The following is an 18,144-nucleotide window of genomic DNA, read 5'->3' on the forward strand; positions in this document are numbered from 1 at the left end:
TGTACGTCCCTGCAGATCGTCTGGAAACTGGTTTAACACCCTGGCCTTTCTTACCTCATCTTATCTCGAACTCCTGGCGAAGGGGAGACGATAGTGGAAGTGGTGTAGTGGCCAAACCATATCGACTGGTTGCTTTTCAGACTCTCAGCTCTGAACTTTTCCAGCAAGTCCATCTGGGTCTGTAATATTGAAGAAAGATTACAGTATATTCTCTGTTACATTCACTGAGTGCTTTATTTTTTCCTTTAAAAATAGAACATGAATCTACTGTATATTCTAGTGCAGCTGGATGTTAGTACAACCTTCCATTTGCTCGTTTCTTAAATAAACTCATAAACACCTCTGTTTAAAATGTGTTTATTTAGTGGCTAAAGTTTCTATATGGAAAATGTGTCATTAAATCATTTATGTAATTCCTAATCTTTAACAAATCCAAAAGGATAAAAGGTGGGTTGAGGTATTTTTGTCACAAATTAAAAAAGGATTTGTAAAGAAAAGGCGCAGGCATAGCATACCTGGTTGAGAATACCAAAGAAATTGTATGGTCTCTTGGGTCCTGGGGTCAGAGTGGCATCGGCACACACAAAGGAGTAGCTTCCAAAGGGAGTTTTGTGAACATAGTGGAAAGAGCCTACTTTCTGATTAGCTGAGTATTTCCTAGAGAAAATGGAGAAAAGCCAGTGGGAGCAACAAGTTACTGTACAGTAGCTTGGGATAGAGCCAGGAGCTACTTCTAATAGTGCCATGAGATAATTTAATGCATTTTAGATAAATAAGTTAGGCTGGCGTAGGAGACGGACTCTGTCTTGCAGAGGATAACCACAACATTAAGGATATTATGGAGATAAAAGATCAATCTTCATTAACAGGAGTAGCAATATCACATAAAACATCATTTGTGTCAAAAGACAAAGAGAGTCAGGTAGATTCTGCTTTAGGAAGTTCAGACAGCTTGGAATATTGTCAATAAATAGGTCTGCAACTAGTCATTTTTCAGAGCCACTGAAGTAACAATGGACTAATGTTAATTTTATTCTTTGTGTACTGTGACAAGACATACTAGAATAAGCACTGACTGGATGTAAGTTAGGTATTTACTCTGGCATTGATGGTTTCATACTGACCGGTAATAATTGCTGACACTGTCCAATGAAATAATGTTGAAGGCATCTGTTAGAATAAATTAAATAATGGTGAGATTGTGCAGCATACAAATTTTACAACAGATTTTTAACTGTTAGCTTTCCAGCAAAGGACCAAAATGTCTAATATAGAAACTCCCAATAGGACAGATATTTAATGCAGGCATCAGATCTCCTCATGTTGCAGGAAGATATCGAACAACAGGTTATCATACAGACACTCACAGATAAACTGACATGCCACATGCTGCAAATAGCTGTAAGAGAAACTGCAGATGCAATAACTAGCTTTCTTTTTTGACAGTTACAAAACAAAGATATCTTGTTTCTAATAGGTTGTGATCCAATAATGGAGAAGAAAGCAGTGAAGAGGAGGGCGCAAAATGACTTCCTGTGTGAGGCTGAAAACTGTTAATGGATTGTTCAGAACCTCTTAATAGCACATTCCCTATTCTATGATTCTTCAGCTGAACTGGTGAGTTATGAGAGGACATTAGAGTAACAGTGCTGTGGTTAATCACCATGATTTCCACGGATGTCTATCCACCGAGTGCGCTCCATCACACGTGACCTCTTCAGGATATTGTGGTAGGCCTGCCACTCCACCTCGTGCTGGAGGGAACCCACCTTACTCTCTGTTTTAGCATCCGTCAGATCTCCTGTGGAGTGGGAAAAGAAAATGGGAGACTTAGTATGGTCTCTAGGAATGAAGCATATGAAGCACTTAAGACCAACCTGTCATCTTTTTGGACTGTATTAACATGACGACCACACCCAGTAACTGTCATTACAAAACAAAGACTTTCCAGGTAACTTATACTAGTTAAAGATGGAGGAGTACTATACCTGTTACAAGCACTAAAGCTGGTTTGATCACTTCAATGGTGTCAGTACAGAACTTTTCAAAATCAGGAATGCGTCTCGGGTCATGAAATCGGCTAATGTGAATGTCAGACACCTTAAACCAGACATAAAAATCAGAATCAGGGATAAAGAATAAATGGTTAAAACTGGTCTTAGACCTGGACTGTGTGTGTAACCTCTTTAACACAGTAGTATGACAGTTGTAAAACACAAAAGGTGAAAAACCCCTTCATCTTAGTGTATTGCTGAATCACCGTTTTTTATCTGACAATAACACACTTCTGTGGTCAGTGACCCCTTTCAGTCAATCATTCAGAGAGTTCACCACAGCTAGTTTCCTAAAACAATACTGCAAAGCTATGTGTGGATATTCTACCCATGTTAAAATTAAGACTATAAAATGAAAAATGAACATATTGGTTGTTTAGACAACATCATTCAGCTTGAGGTAAACAACAAAATTAGCTAGCAAGACAGAATAATAGCCCACCTGTATAAACCAGAATATATTGTTCAACTCCCCGTTGGGGAATGGTGGAGAATTCCCCTTAGATTCATCTCCATCACCGGCAGACGGGTGCCGAAAGCTCCGTTTAGGGCGCCAAGCTGTGTCATAGCTGTCCAGCACCCAGGAGGTGATGCACGCCAGCGCCAGTCCGAGGATAACCAGTGCACCGAACAGCTTCAGCATCCTCCTGTGGTGGCGAGAGAAGGTGCTAGCTATCGCCGTCTGTCCCGGACAGAAAAAAAGCTACCTGCTGGTGAACACAGCTAAGGGCACGAATCACACTAACATTGACTACAGATATAATGATCGTTTAGCTAAGACATGGCGAGGCTAAGACTCAGACCGTTTCTGTCGCTGCCATCGCGGCCACGAGAGTTGCATTGAGGTGCGGGGTTCATTCACGGACCCGCTCAGAAGACTTCAGAGGAGAAGGGGGGTAGCCGGGCAGGTTAGCTAGCTAGCAGCTAGCTAGCTACCAGCTACCAACATAGCACAGCGAGCACAGCGAGCACACCGACCTAGTAGAAGAGAAAACGTCACCACCAAATGACAATACAGAAATCGAAAGCATTGTTGCCAACTCCTAAGTAAGGAAAGTAGCTATTGGCTATCCTAAAAGTCGTAACAAGTCGGTAGATGACGTCATCGCATAATTTGCGTAATTTCTCTTTGCATGTAATTGTAATGGACGAGAGGAATACGGTCGTGGGAGAGACAAAAAGTGAGTAAAAACACCCTAAATATGTTTAGAACTACAAATGAACTTTCTTCTGTTGATTCCTGTTTTGTTTTTTTTGCCATTGAAATAGGCCATCACTTCTCAAAATAACTTTAATGCTTTGTCTAGACCCATATTACATAAGTCAATTTTGCCCTGTATTGTTAAATATTAGAATATAAAATGTAATCAAAAGACTGTTATGTGGGGTGGAATTGCTAGCTCTATGTCCAGCCCTCCTCCTTTATCCGGGTTTGGGACCGGCAAAGTGACCCAAAAGAGACACTCTGGCAGAGTTACTTAGGTGTTTAATTTTTTTTTTTTTTAGGTTTTTTTGTTTGTTTGTTTTCTTAAGTTTGGTTTAGTTTTTAACCTTGTGCTCCACATAGGAACCTACAACAAGTCACAGTAAAACATGAACATTTTTTGTCATAACTATAACATTTTTAACATTTTTTTTGTATAGACGATTTTAACTCGACAGCATTAATAATCTAAATGGACCAAAAAGAGACAATAGAGAAAAATGATGTTAACTAATCTGGCTCTAATTCAGGTTCATTGTTTGTTTTTTCGGAACCCCCTCCACACACACACACACACACATGATCTAAACGGGCCAAAAAGAGACAATAGAAAAAAAATATGTTAACTAATCTGCCCTAATTCAGGTTCATTGTTTGTTTTTTTTTGGAGCCCCCTCCACACACACACACACACACACTGTGCTGGCTCACAGAAAGAGTAGGTCATCTTCATTTTGGTCGAGGCTTTCTATGGCAGGTTCAACAACTGAGGGAGCTGACTTAAATGACTAAGCAGCTGATGTGGCAAAAAGCTGCAAAACATTATCGGGCAGCATCTTCATTTTGATCAAGGCTTTCTATGGCAGGTTCAGCAACTGAGGGAGCTGACGTAAATGAGTAAGGAAGTCCAGGGTCTGCAAGGACATTCAATTTCTAAGTTTGCTTTTGACCACACTCATCTGTCTGAATAATCTCTCGACTTCAGCATTAGAGTGTGGCAAGTGTGGACAACACAGACACAGCAGCCATGGCAAGTTCCTGAAATGGGTTGATATCAGCTGCATCCCTGAACTTCCAAATCTCACTCCAGAAGCCCACTGTGTTTTTTGTTTCATTCCACTTACTAAGATGGATGACACGCCATTGCTGGACAATCTTGTCTATCTCTGCAGGAGAGTAGCCAAGGAGTTTGGCTATTTTTTCTATTTCTCCCAGGCTCTTATTGTGCTTTAGAGTTTCCTCTACAGTGAAAACTGACATGTACTGCAATGCTTCAATGTTGTCCATCAGTCTCATCCTCAACTCGTTAGTGGGGGAGATGGTGAAGGCTACACACCTCTTTCGGACATTGTTCTTCTCCTCAGGCGTAAGGTGGAGCTCAGCTGCCTTTGACTCAAAAAGGTAACCAAAGTACGGTTTGGGACTGATGTAGCTATCAATTGGCTCTTTGAGTACATCAATATTTGCCAGTGGATTCAGCACCCTGCTACTCACAGACTTTATCAGGCTAACCAAGCTGTCAAGAAGTTTAAGAGGATCTACCTGCTCTCCCTCAAATGCCTTGATGGCCAACTGTACCTCACCCAGCACTGAATTCAAAAAAGTCAGATACAAGATGTTTTGAGGATCACTGTACATGGAGTACAAAACCTCAGCCATGTTCACTGGACTTGGTGAATGCGAAATGCAATTTAAGCGCCTCCCACTGGTCCAAAATACGTGAAACCGCTGGTTCAATGGAGAGCCGAACGTGTGGCACACACCTTGATTATTTGTCAGGGTTTCTCCCCACAGTTGATGGTCTCATATATGGCCTTGTAGGCCTCCCGCACCAAGTACTCCGCACTACGGGGCATGGTGTCATTGGAAGCATGACTTACAGCAAGCTGCAGAGAGTGACACACACAGCAAATAAGAACAAGATCTTTGAGGCCATACTCCTCCTTCAGCACTTTATGGACCCCATTGTTAATCCCCGTCATAACAGAGGCATTGTCAGTCCCTATCCCCAGGAGTTTCTCTTTTTTAAGACAACAATTCTCCAGGAAAGCCACAACAGCTCGGGCTATGGATCTGGCATCTCCTCCCTCCAACTCAACAAGCCCCAGAAATGTTGAGACAATTGTGTGTTTGGTGTCACTAAAGTACCTTATCACAACCCCCAGGTACTTAGAAACACTTACATCTGTGGACTCATCGAGGAGGAGGCTGAAACTCTGGTTACCCACATCTGCAACCAGCTTTTTTAGAAAGTATGGTGCTAGAACACCATTAATCATTTCCGTGCACTTTGTCCTGTGCATTTTGAAGTGAGTAGCAGCAGTGGAGTCTGAGAAAGCAGCTTTACATGCTTCCCAAATGTGATCACATGCCAGCATGGAACAGTGTTCAGCAATAGCTAATGCCATGGTGGCTTCAGCCTTTTATGCAGAGTCCATTTTTTTTACTCATTAATGGCAGCTTGCTTTGGGTGGAACTGTTATATAAGGCTTTGCCTTTTGAGTATGCTTTTGAGTTGTCATGTTTTTTTATATCACAAAATTTAGCATAGAAATCAGCCTTACAATACAGGCAGTATGCCCATGTATCATCTCCTATAAACGGCTTCAACCAGCCTTTGAACTCAGGGTTTGATTCCCGCTCCTTTCTGTACTTTTGAATGTACAGTTTAGATTGAGACATGATGAGCTAGCTAGCTAGCTAGATGTTTAGCTTATACCACAAAGAGGCACACATAAAGTGGATGCAGAGAGTAAGTGACTGAGGCTGTGAGTCAAATGCAGTGATTTATTTTAGTGTGACAGTGAAGAAACTTTTACATTTACATCAAGCTCTGTAAGTCAGGACGGAATTGGCGCGGAGCGGTGTGGATCTCCTCTCTGCTCTAACTGCAGCTGAGACTGCTGCTCCAGGCTACAGTGAGACTGACTGCCCGTGAGTGCTTTGGGACAGGGGAGTGGCTCACGGCAGCACCCGCTGCTCGTTGAGGACAGTAACTCCAGGGCGATACCTGCTTTCACGTCAGTCTCCAAAACATCAGAAAAGTCTCCAATAACACCAGAAAAAGTCGCTATTGTCGCTAGCTGCTTTTGACAAAAAAAGTCGCCAAGAGGATTTGGAAAGTCACCAGATTTAGCGAGAAAGTCGCCAAGTTGGCAACAATGAGTGTGTTAGAGAACAGAAACCCAGCTTCTGTGTGTTCCTCAAGGAGACGTCAGCAGGGTGAATACTTGTCATCTAAAGTGCCTGAGTTCATTAGCGTTCATGAACTAAGCCACCCGCCTTCATGCTTATCACAGAGATGGCTCGAGCAAAGTCAGCTCACTGTCCTCAGCCAAACCCTGCTGCAGACAAAGACAAATCAGGCTGAGGTTGCTGTAGAACAGAATCACTCTGAGGTGTTTGATATTCTGTCTTGTGTTTTACCTCTATTTGCAGGTAGTTTCAGTAGCAGTGGTTTTAAAATTGCATATGTACTGTATACAGTCCTACCATTTCATTTGGTGCGCTGTTTCCCAGGTCCCCACCACCAGACTGTAATCTTGTTATACTGTATTTTATCTTCAGAGACCTCACAGTTAAGGCGCAATAGTAAATGTAGCTCTAATGTGCCATCTGGTGGTTGGAAACCCTCCTCTCTGTGTGTGGATATTGATTAGCTGCCCCTACCTTCTAATATAAACAAAACAGCAAACTGCTGAATAAGTCATGAGTTTTTGTGACTGTTAATCTCTTTACCTGCTAACATGTTTGTGTACTGGACCCAAGTCACATCAACTGAGTGTGTGTGTGTGTGTGTATGTGTGTATATATATATATATATATGTGTGTGTGTGTGTGTGTGAATAATAAATACAGTACACACTGCTGCACAGTACTACCTTTACAGTCAGCTATATCAGCCTGTCAGGATCATCTAACTCCAGAATGATAGATACTGATATGCAGAAGTCAGTTAACTTAATATTGGAATAACTGCAATTAATACCACACTCACTGTGTGTAGCACTGTAAATCTTTTATTTGAAATCATATCAAATACACATTTTTGTTGTCATATATGTGATTGTTGCTGTTGTTATTTGTATAACCATCATCAAAATTCAAATGAAGGCCTTTACTTTTTTAATTTGAGACTTTTCAAAGTGAAATATGCTACATGCTTTTTTCTGTAAATTAGAAGTTGTAATGAAATATAGTGAATAAGATATATAATATTGACTTAGCAAGCCTTAAGTGATCGATTTGTGGTAATACTACATTATTACTGGCTGAATGTGGAGTAGTAGACGGGGATGCATTCAATTATCCATGTTTTTACTGGTTGTACTGAAGGAAAGCCAGAAGGTGGCAGTCTGATTCCAGTAGTCAGACCCTCGTTTTTTAAATTTACACTTTTCTCTGTTTCCACATTTGATGATGTCTGTGATGTTATCATTTAACTATCAAACTGAAACTGATTCACAGTTTGACATATTTAAATAAATAAATAGATAGATGCTCTTTTTAAGTATTGAGAAGGCATTTAAATTGAAATAAAACACTTGAAATCAAACCATAAAATTTTGTCCTCATAGATGTACAACTAGTGGACACTGGTCTGGATTATTCAAAATGAAGATAAAGTGGTAGGTGTAACAGTTTCACAGGCTTTGTAAAGGGGATCCAGGTGAGGTGTGTTTGCCTACAAACAGCAGACAAATGATAGGAAACACCTGAATAAAAGTGGTCTCTTCTAGCATGACAGTGGCCCCATCCACAGGACATGAGGGGTCACTGGATGGGTTGATAAGTATGAAAGTGATGTGATTCAGATGCTATGGCCTTCACAGTCAGCAGATCTCATCCTAGGTGAACACCTATGGAAGCTTTTGGAGTGACATGTTAGACAGCTTTGTCACCGGTCTGTTACCTTCATTAGTTCCCATGTTGTCGCCTATTTTAACATCATAAGGCCTGACAGCTGTCTGTGAAGCAGTATGAAAATGGTGAAGATGTGCATTCATCTGTGTATTTATATATTCCCCCTGTAGGAGCTGAGCAGTGTGAACTACCTGGAGTTGTACCGTGTGGCCGACCTGTTACACCTCCCCTCCTTAGAGGAGGCTGTGGTGGGCTTCCTGGTGGAGCATCTGTCGGAGCTCAGCCAGAGCCGGCAGGACGAGGCTCTGCAGCTGCCCTACCGCCTCCTCAGGGAGGTGCTGAAGAGCGACCGCCTCACCTCCCTGAGTGAAGAGGAGATATGGAAGGTACTGGAATTGTATGTGTGTGTACAGGGTCGTCACAGGTTTACCTTGCAACTAGAGACACCTGGAGATACAGCATTAAGGTGTTAAAGTGTTAAGGTAATATTTAGATGAAAAATAAAGTGAGAAACAATTATCTCTACTTGTAAACTGAATCTTGGCACCAAAATGTTCAGTATATGTAACACACACACACACACACACACACACACACAAATAGAAATGCATGGCACAACACAGAGCAAACACCCGGATTAATAAACAACAAATTAAACACTGCCATCTGCATCTCTGCATACTGTTTGTTTATATTAATGAGGGTATGCAGTAGGAAGGACTGTCTCTGACTGTGTGTGCACGTGTGCGATAGACTGTCAGACCCTGCATCCATGCGAGCATGCATGTGCATGTGTGATGAACTGCCAGTACTGTGGAGTGAAGCGGTAGTGCAAGGTGGGGACTTGCCACTTTGACTGTTCATTTGCACCAATCAGTCCCCCCCCCATCTCTCTTCCTTGCTGTCTTTCTCCTCTTCTCTTCTCTGATTAGGCCCACCGCGGCTCCATCAGGGCCCCAATCCCCCAGCTGTCACTCGGCCGCCCGTCTGATTGAAAACAATCAGGCCTCTGATGGCACAATTACCCTGACCCTTTAGCCAGCCGCCGCAGCCATAATCAGCCTCTGATTAGGCTGCTTTGGGCCTCCTTCACTTTGCCTAGAAGGTTAATTTGGGCATCAGACGGAAACGAACAGCAAGCGGGGGCCGTCATCCAAAAGGGTGGGGGGTTTGCACCCGCCAATACCGGACCGATATAGCTTGGCTGTCAATCATAGTCAGTCAAAGTTTCTCATGCTCTGGAAATCACATTTTCTCGAGCTTTGTTATTTCTTTCCTTTTCTTTCTTGCCATCTTTTGCTCTGCCTTTTTGTAGCGTTCCCCCCTCCCTTCACAACCATCACTATCGCTTTCCCTTGCTCTCTCCTTTTCAGACACATACACACTCTCTCTTGCACTTTCTCTTTCAGTGCGACGGGGAAGGAGGGAGAAGGAGTTGATTTATTCTGTGCCCTGAGGAAGTTGTGTGATGCAGTGTGACCTTCACAGTCAGCTGCCATAGTGCACACACACAGACACACACACGCGCTGTCACTTCAGAGCTATGACGAGGAGAGAGGCGGGGTGAGCAATAGAGAAAGGGAGGGAGAGAGAGCAGAGTAGCGGAGATAATACCAAGAAGACTATTCTGACTTGCAGGTTTGCTGCATGTTTACAGCTTTTGAGTGAAAGGATATGCACTTTTATTAGGTTAGCTTATATAATGTAATACACCATAAGTATTTGTGCACACACAATCATTCATCATACACACATCAAATTCTGCCTTGTCATTTCAGTTGGGATACTCTGAAATTTTTCCAGTGTTTTTGTCTGGTTTGTCCATGGCATGTCACAACCTGCCTTTATTCCACTGTACTAATTTCTCAGTTTCTGCTTGGATTTGGTTAAAAACCACTTTGTTTGGCTGATAAGAGTTATCGGTGATGGCCAGTCATCTCGCCCATATTCATACCTCCTTGCAGCTAAATAACCTTCCACTGCTCTCAAGTTCAATTAAATCCCTTCTCTCTAACCTGGTTTGCCTGCTTTAAACAAAGAAAGGTGCCTGTGGATATTTAGAGTCTGTATATTGAATGCTGCTGATTAATAAATGCTTGTGTGCGTGTTGGCAAGTATGGATGCAGTGCAAGCTTGCCTCAGCCTTGCCACAATAGCCTATAGGTGTGTGGAGAAACAATTTTGATTAGCAGTCCTTCCCTTGTTTTTTCTGATACTCTCCTTCTTTTTTCACCTTCTCACTCACCCCTCCAATCTTTCACTATTTTCACCAACCCTATCCTCTTGTATCCTTTATTCCTGTCTCCTTCTCTCTGTTCTTAACCTTGTTTCTAGCTCTAGCCTATAACACCTTCCTGCTCTCTTTTACAGGAACTGTATGAAAATTATTTGCATGGAGAAGGAGCTAAACCTTATGTAGCATGCTTTAAAAAACACCCTCCCCAGAGGTATTAATATTGGTCTAGACGAATGAAGAGTGTACCTCAAGTTAAACATTATTTTGATACATCTATCATTTTGTAGCCACCAAATCTGATGTTAAAATGTGATTCAGCAACTGCCAGATTTATGAAAACAGTTAATGGTTACTTGCACCACATGAGCTCCAATGTGCCTTGCTGAGCTTAATCTTTATTAGCCCTAAATGCTAACTATATGGCACATACTGTATAACATTTTCCCTTTTGTGCAGGTGATACAGTCCATAACTGTTCTTCTCTTCTCCTTCTGCCTCTAGTTGGTTGTTCTGTGGTTGGAACACGACTGTCGCTACCAGTACACTGAGGATCTTCTACAACATGTCCGCTATGGCCTAATGGACGTCCCCACCCTGCACCACCTTGCCCGTAGCCACCGTCTGGTCCAGTCCAGCCCTACTGCTGCTGCCCTGGTGGATGAGGCCCTGGACTACCATCACGCCACCTTTGCACAGCCTCTCCACCAGTCAGCCCGCACTAGGCCTCGCTTCCAGTCCCTCACTCTCTACATAGTTGGCGGGCGGAAGCGGGAGGTGAGCAGAGTCAGGGAGCTGCGGTACTTCAATCCAGCTGCACTGGAGCATGTACGTGTTGCAGGTGGGTCGAACTGGAGCGAACTGGCACCCATGCCCACTGGACGCAGTCACCACTGTGTGGCCGTAATGGGGAACTTCCTATTTGTTGTGGGTGGTGAGGTGGAGCATGCCACCGGGAGGACGTGTGCAGTAAGGGCCGCCTGTAGGTATGACCCCAGGGGCAACAGGTGGACCGAGATAGCCCCCATGAAGGCCTGCAGAGAGCACTTTGTCCTGGGTGCTCTGGGTCAGTACCTGTATGCAGTGGGGGGCAGGAACGAACTGAGGCAGGTGCTGCCCTCTGTGGAGCGCTACTGTCCCAAGAGAAACAAATGGATGTTTGTCCAACCTTTCGACCGCTCACTGTCCTGCCATGCTGGCTGTGTGGCTGACAACCTGCTCTGGGTCTCAGGTACACAAAGATGAGGGAGAAGCAGACACACACATACTTATAAGCACTACTTTAACCTTCACTTTGCACAGCCCTTTACATGTACCTATATACCAGACACACTCTTGACATTTAGTGAGGACACACACTGCTTTTATGCGTATTTGTATCAAAGTGTGTCACTCACAGATAAAAACCCAGGGTGCTGTTGCTTTGTGTTACAGATGCGTATTTGTATTAAAGTGTTTCACTCACAGATAAAAGCCCAGGGTGCTGTTGCTTTGTGTTACAGGTGGGGTGACAAACACAGCCCAGTACCAGAATCGACTGATGGTATACGACCCAGAACAGGTGACTATGAAGTGATGAGACCATAGATTTTTGTTTTGTCACTGATTTTATGAGCAGTAAGCAGCTGTTTCCTTCAAAAAAAAAACAAAAAAAAAACCCTACTATACACTACTTGCCCAGCACCAAACAGAAGACAGGCAAAGTTAATGACGATCTAGTGAACATAGTGGAGCATGTAGCAGCTAAACAGCCAAATATTTCTCTTAGGATTTGGTAGAGACCAAAACAAAGATAAAAGGGAGTAAATATTAGATTTGCATTCACCAAATGGCCAGAAACATGACTTGAAAATTTAAATGAATGTTAATGGTGTAACTTGTCTGCTGGATGTGTATAGATAAGTAACTATTTGCTAACATGTTCATCATATCTGTTTTATAAAGAAATAACCTATTTGTAGTGGGTTTACAGCTTGTTGCACTGCCTCCAAGTGGCCAACAAAATCAGATCATTCATGTAATGTATTTTTACTAGTTTCCAGGCAGCCATTGGGTTTCATTCAGCTCTGGGCATAAAGGGTCAAAAACAAACTAACTTATGTTTCTCCATACTGCTATAGCTGTTTTTCTTTGGAAAGCGATCTGCCTTACATACTTTTGCATGTTTGCCCTTTGTTTCTCTGCCTTGTTTCCACTGATAAAAATGTTGGCAGTCTTTCCTTGTCTTAAAAAATGATGTAAGGGTAGAGGAAACCCTATAGTGTTTGGTTTGTAAAGCCTTCTGAAACAAATTTGTGACTGTGGATTATATAGACCAGACCTGGCATGACAGTTCATTTTAAGTACATTGACATCTGTGAAAATCATAGGATTTTTGTAAGGTAACAGAGCATCATTTTTTTTAAAACATTCTACACTTCTAAACTTCATCAGTGTAACAATGAGTTTTTTCTGAACATTAATGCAGACCGTATGTTCATTGTGATGGATTACACAACAGGCAGGTGTCAAGAGTCTGCTAATTGATTTTCACACCATATGGAAATTAATGAAAACCAATGGCATCCTGGAAAATTAGAAAACCACACCTAAATCTTGAACCTCTACAGCTTATTTTATAATATAATCAGCAGAAAATTATCATTAGCTATGGAGCCAAAAGCTACAAAAACACTGGTACCATTCCTTTAATGTTAAGCCTCCCACTATTGTATATAGGTCATAACTATAATTTAAATACAACATGGAAAAACGGTTTGTTACACCCCTTTGGTGTATTGTGGGTAAGAATGAATTTCATCAAATACAAATATTTTTGTATTTGCAGTTTAGTGGAATGTAGCTGCTCTTTCAGTTTGTGTATGTATATGAGCCAGTTAAAGAGCCTTGAGTATCTGTGAGGCTGTATATAGTATGGCGGTATGTATATGTGTAAGGAGCGTATCCATATGGGTCTGTGTTTGTACATGTCAGCGTAGAAGCGAGGGAACGAAGAAGCAAATGAAAGAGAGGTGGAGAGTCTCATTTGTATTCACCATGAATCTACATTCACCTGCCAGAGAAACAGCAACCCCCCACCCACTCTACCCTCAACAGATGGCCACCCGTCAGCTCACAGCACACACACACACACACACACAAAACCACACTCTCTCTGCCTCAATCAAGCACTCACACACGTACACCGACACAAAATAAGCTTCGACACACTTAGTGAAATGAGCAGGGATCCATGGTGTAAAATGGAGTGGCTGAAACATATGATTAGAAATAGGGAGGGAAGTCATTAGTACAAACCAGAGCTCCAGTGTCACGTTATTTATCTAGCACTGAGCATACATCAATTACCCATGCATGGGCATGCTTAAATATTAATCTTCTTTTTCATCTTCTTTCCCTTCCCACCCTCTCTTTCTCTCTCCCTCCCTCCTCATACTACATCTCACCTCCTTCTCATCTGCACCACATCATTTTCTCTCTTCTTTCTTCCCTTCAATCTACTTTAACCCCCTCATCCACCTCGTTTAGGACCAGTGGTTGGACCGGAGTCCCATGTTGCAGAGGCGAGTTTACCATGTCATGGCAGCAGTGAGGAGACAGCTGTACGTCCTAGGTGGGAACGACCTGGATTACAACAACGACCGCATCCTCGTCCGCCACATCGACTCCTACAACATGGACCTGGACCAGTGGACACGCTGCTCCTTCAGCCTCCTCACAGGTGGGCAAAAAGGAAGGAACCACACATGTGAATGTGCAGAACACACTCACATATTCTTACTGATGACTACTACTTGTTATATTTGCTTTCTTGCCAGGAGTTAGATGAGAACATTGATACTACTCTCATGTCTGTACACTAAACATGAAGCTACAGTCTAGAGACTATTAGCTTAGCCTAGCATAAAGACTGAGGGAAACAACTAGCCTGGCCCCATCCAAATGTCATTAAATCTGCCCATTTTGGTTATTTGGCAACTTCAAAGTAAGAGTCCCACATATAATTCTGTGTGAAACCACTTTCAGTGGTTCTTAAGCTTCAGTTTTCATACAGACTAAACAAACCACGCATACAATCCTGATGAAGCAGAATTTGGGGATAATACCAGGTGAAATCTTTTTTTTTTCTCCCTTTGTTGTAATCAATATTTTTCGATTAACAATGGCTCACATGACTACCTGTATGTGAAAGAGGCTGCCTGCAGGGACAAACCCACAGAGAAATATTACTTGACCTGCAGTTGCCCTCAGCTCTGTGGAGCTTTAAAGTGTCAACAAAACAGAGCTAAAAGCAGAGTTAATATTCGATTGACATTACTGGCGGTCAACTTTTCTAATAATGGTCCTGAAAACACACTTCCTTAATCAGCTTCTCTGGATGATAGGGTCATACATGAATGCACAATTTTCTGACAAAATTGGAACTGATTAGGCTACTTCACAAAAATAATGTCATGTATTGTCATGCACTAGTCATGACTTTGCATGTCTGATTCATGACAGTGTTTTAGTATTAAATTCTTAATACATAATAATGTTTTGTTACTAACTTTAACTATATTTAGTCCTATTTATTGTTTAAAATTTGAGTTAGCTTTAAAGCTAACTGAACATGAACACATATACCACTTTTAAGTTAAATGAAATACTGCATGTGGGGTGTGTAAACATAGGCTGACTTAAGCTCTCTGCTTCATCCTCTCATCAAATAAAACCATAATGCCCCCCTGCTGGTTGTGAGGGGGTGGTAGCATGCTATACAATGGAAACACATGGTACACTGTGTAGCCTTACTTTGGAGCTGAGGGCATGTTGCATCAGTAACCTCCTGGCTGGTGGAGGTGGGATGGAGTGCAGGCACTAGAGATGCATTCTCCTTTGCATACACTCTAGGATGTGGCCATATGAACTCGTGTTGTAGTGGATGGTTGTAATTGTAAATGAAGACTCGAAGGGTTTAAAGTTCAGGTGAGTTTACTACTCCTCCCTCCATCTCTTTGCTGGATGACTTTCCTCGTTTGTTCCACGATCCTTGCTTCCTGTTATATTAGTAAAAGTTTATGACAAAGTCACAGAAAAGAGAACAGGAGCTCAGTCTTAGCCATCCATACACTCCCGCCCTTGCCCCATCATTCACCATTTATCTCTCTCTCTGCCTCTGGGGGACTTGGAAGTCATATTGTCAGAATGCCCTCTGCTTGGCACAGTGAAGCATCATGTTGGTTCTGTGCTCCTCAGGTCAAAATGAGTCGGGAGTAGCCGTTCACGATGACAGGATCTATGTGGTCGGAGGGTACTCCATTTGGACCAACGAGCCTCTGGCATGCATTCAGGTGAGAGATGTCTTTTGTTCAGATAAAGTGATATGAATTCAGTGACTGTTGAGAACATGCTCTTCATACAGTGAGGTGAAGCAGCAGAATGCTAATTATAAAATATCCACTGCGCTAAATTACAACCACGTTTCTCTGTTCATCAGCCTCGGCCTACAATGTTGTTTTCAAATGCTGTCAGAAATATTGTATTAAATGACAAATAAAATGTGCATTATCTACACTGTAAAAATATAATAATTCCTGATCATAAGCAGATGTTTTGGCATTGCCCAATAATCTAATACTATCAGAAATACAAACAAAGCTGACTGTTCACAATATTTAGGTAACATCCCAACCAAAATGAAAAATACAATTCTTATTATGTATGAACTTATGTATTGCCACTACTGAACTGGTCTGTCCTTTGGTTTTACACCAGACAGAGTCTACAACCATGAAGCTGTACCGAGGTACAGCAGTGTTTTGCACAAAATGCTAATGTCAGCATGCTAGCATGTTGATGTTTTGCAGTTATAATGTTTACCATGTTAAGGTAAGAAAGACACAAAATGCAGCTGAGGCAGATGGGGTAGAGCTGTAATTGGGCCTGAAAAGTTAGGCCCGACAGGGCCCGAGCCTGACAGAATTTGGCCCGAGCCCGGCCCGACAAGTACATTTTTGATTGATAGCCCGAACCCGTTTACAGCCCGACATTATTCAAATGTGCGCACGGCGCATGCACACAGCATCGCTCAACATGCCTTCTCAGCGAGGAATTCCCTGTTGTTTTGCTGTCGTATTTTAAGAGAACGTTGCATTTCTTGCATTTTACATAATCCAATGGGTCATTGTTCTCGTTATGCACATGATCGAAATGGTGCCACACCTCAGACTTAGCTGCTGCTGGTGTAACCAAAAAATATACGCCAGAGGCAAGCCTTTGTTTCACCTCATCCATCATCGTTCTTCGCAATGCATCTTTCTCGCGCTAATTGAAACGCATCACGTGACCACTCATTTAACGCACGAGCCCGAGCCCGGCCTGAGTAAAAATGACCCGTCAGGTGCCTGACGGTCGGGTCGGGTTGGGTTCAGGCTAAGAATTACAGCTCTAAGATGGGGGTGTAGTTTTGCAGGTATTTGGCCATAAACCAAATCTCCAAGTGATTACAGTTTACCCTGAGGTTGGCAAGAATGTCATGTCAGCCCAATAGCTGCTGTGAAATTTCACTGAAAGCCACATGCCACTGGTGGTACAGGAAAAGTCAGGTGCTCCCAAAACTTATCAGGGTTCACATTATGTCTGTACAAAATTTCATGGCAATCCAACTAGTAGTTCAGTCTGGAACAAAGTGGTGAACTGGCCAACAGACAGACCAACATTGGCATGCCTCGAACCATGGTGCTAGCCTGTTACACAACCCACTAAGTCATATTTACAGCTGCTGTACTTGAATGTAGTTTATGAGGAGAACCATATATCCTCTTTCCAGGTGCTGGATCTGAGCACACAGGGGAAGGAGGAGGTTTTCTACGGGCCAACACTTCCATTTGCCTCCAATGGGATAGCAACTTGTTTCCTCCCTGCTCCTTACTTCACTTGCCCAAACCTACAGACTTTACAAGTTCCTCATCACAGGATAGGTACTGTTTAAATCACTGAGGAACAAAATTCCATGAACACATAAGTGGATGGAGGAGCCTCAAGTCAACTCAACTCTGGACAGTCAGAATTGACTGACAAACCACCTGATCATAGCAATCATCTGGAACCTGTTACATTTGTAACATGGCTGTACAGGGGTTTGTTTGACATCCAACATGGGCTGTACAGGGGTTTGTTTGACATCCAGATGTAATAACACTATTTTTCTGATCTACAACAGCCATGCTATTCTGCAAGAGCAACAGCTTTCACAGTAATGCAGCATTACCCCAAAGACCAACGCGCCATTCATGATGTCCAGTGAAGACGTGAGGAGCATATTTAAACAACTCGGCAGGGATTAGAATTCCCTCAAAAGACAGGAATAACATGCTGCTCCTATTACCAGTTAAGTGACTTACAGTAAGCAGGTATTACTGAATCACTTGTTTGTCCATACGTTGAAGGAAACTCCTTTTTCTAGATAAAATAACTATGTAACATTTCCATCAAACTATTACGATCACTTTGGTGGCCTGAAAAACACACAAGCCTGCTCTCTCATTGACTCTCATGTACTTGGAAATTACAGATCGGGTTAACAAGTGTCAAGTGCTTGAGGCTGAAGCTCATCAGTGCGTAAATGACCAGGTCATTTTTTTAGGTCATATTAAATAAAATAAGTTCCTTAATTTTTTTTTCTTTCAACAGCAGTGACAGACTACTGTATGTGTGTCAACTTATGTGTGAGTGTGAGATTTTTATTATGCTCAGGACCTAAGACCGTTCATGTTCAAATGAATGTCTGGTTATTGTCATTATTCAGA

The 18,144-nt window shown here is 42.4% G+C and overlaps 2 protein-coding genes across 3 annotated transcripts in view; one reads left to right on the forward strand and one right to left on the reverse strand.

The window, feature by feature from the left end:
- The window catches only part of tmem62 (transmembrane protein 62), a 9,623-nt gene extending 6,333 nt beyond the window's left edge, over positions 1–3,290 (reverse strand). Inside the window, exons 1-7 of one of the 2 annotated variants that reach the window (XM_020607962.1) lie at positions 2,858–3,290; positions 2,497–2,701; positions 1,989–2,100; positions 1,664–1,801; positions 1,125–1,170; positions 516–657; positions 55–179 (exon numbers count right to left, since the gene is read on the reverse strand). In XM_020607962.1, the coding sequence (XP_020463618.1) occupies positions 55–179; positions 516–657; positions 1,125–1,170; positions 1,664–1,801; positions 1,989–2,100; positions 2,497–2,701; positions 2,858–2,895 (806 nt within the window). In that variant the 5' untranslated portion in view covers positions 2,896–3,290. Of the gene's footprint in view, positions 1–54; positions 180–515; positions 658–1,124; positions 1,171–1,663; positions 1,802–1,988; positions 2,101–2,496; positions 2,737–2,857 lie in introns of both variants that reach the window. The other variant, XM_020607961.1, reaches the window with a different exon arrangement.
- A 4,787-nt stretch (positions 3,291–8,077) lies between these two features.
- On the forward strand, positions 8,078–17,485 carry klhl32 (kelch-like family member 32). The gene is made up of 7 exons (XM_020607945.1): positions 8,078–8,089; positions 8,292–8,507; positions 10,859–11,585; positions 11,857–11,915; positions 13,883–14,075; positions 15,593–15,687; positions 17,166–17,485. The coding sequence occupies exons 1-7, from the start codon at positions 8,078–8,080 to the stop codon at positions 17,325–17,327; spliced, it is 1,464 nt and encodes a 487-aa protein (XP_020463601.1). The 3' UTR covers positions 17,328–17,485.
- Positions 17,486–18,144: the final 659 nt, after the last annotated feature.

The sequence above is a fragment of the Monopterus albus genome, unplaced genomic scaffold (genome assembly GCF_001952655.1).
Source record: "Monopterus albus unplaced genomic scaffold, M_albus_1.0 scaffold90.1, whole genome shotgun sequence".
NCBI classification, from domain to species: domain Eukaryota; kingdom Metazoa; phylum Chordata; class Actinopteri; order Synbranchiformes; family Synbranchidae; genus Monopterus; species Monopterus albus.

Excerpts from the sequence above, each read along its gene's own strand:
- klhl32 (XM_020607945.1), top strand. Across the intron at positions 14,076-15,592 it reads CTCCTTCAGCCTCCTCACAG|GTCAAAATGAGTCGGGAGTA; the intron begins GTGGGCAAAAAG and ends TGTGCTCCTCAG. Across the intron at positions 15,688-17,165 it reads AGCCTCTGGCATGCATTCAG|GTGCTGGATCTGAGCACACA; the intron begins GTGAGAGATGTC and ends TCCTCTTTCCAG.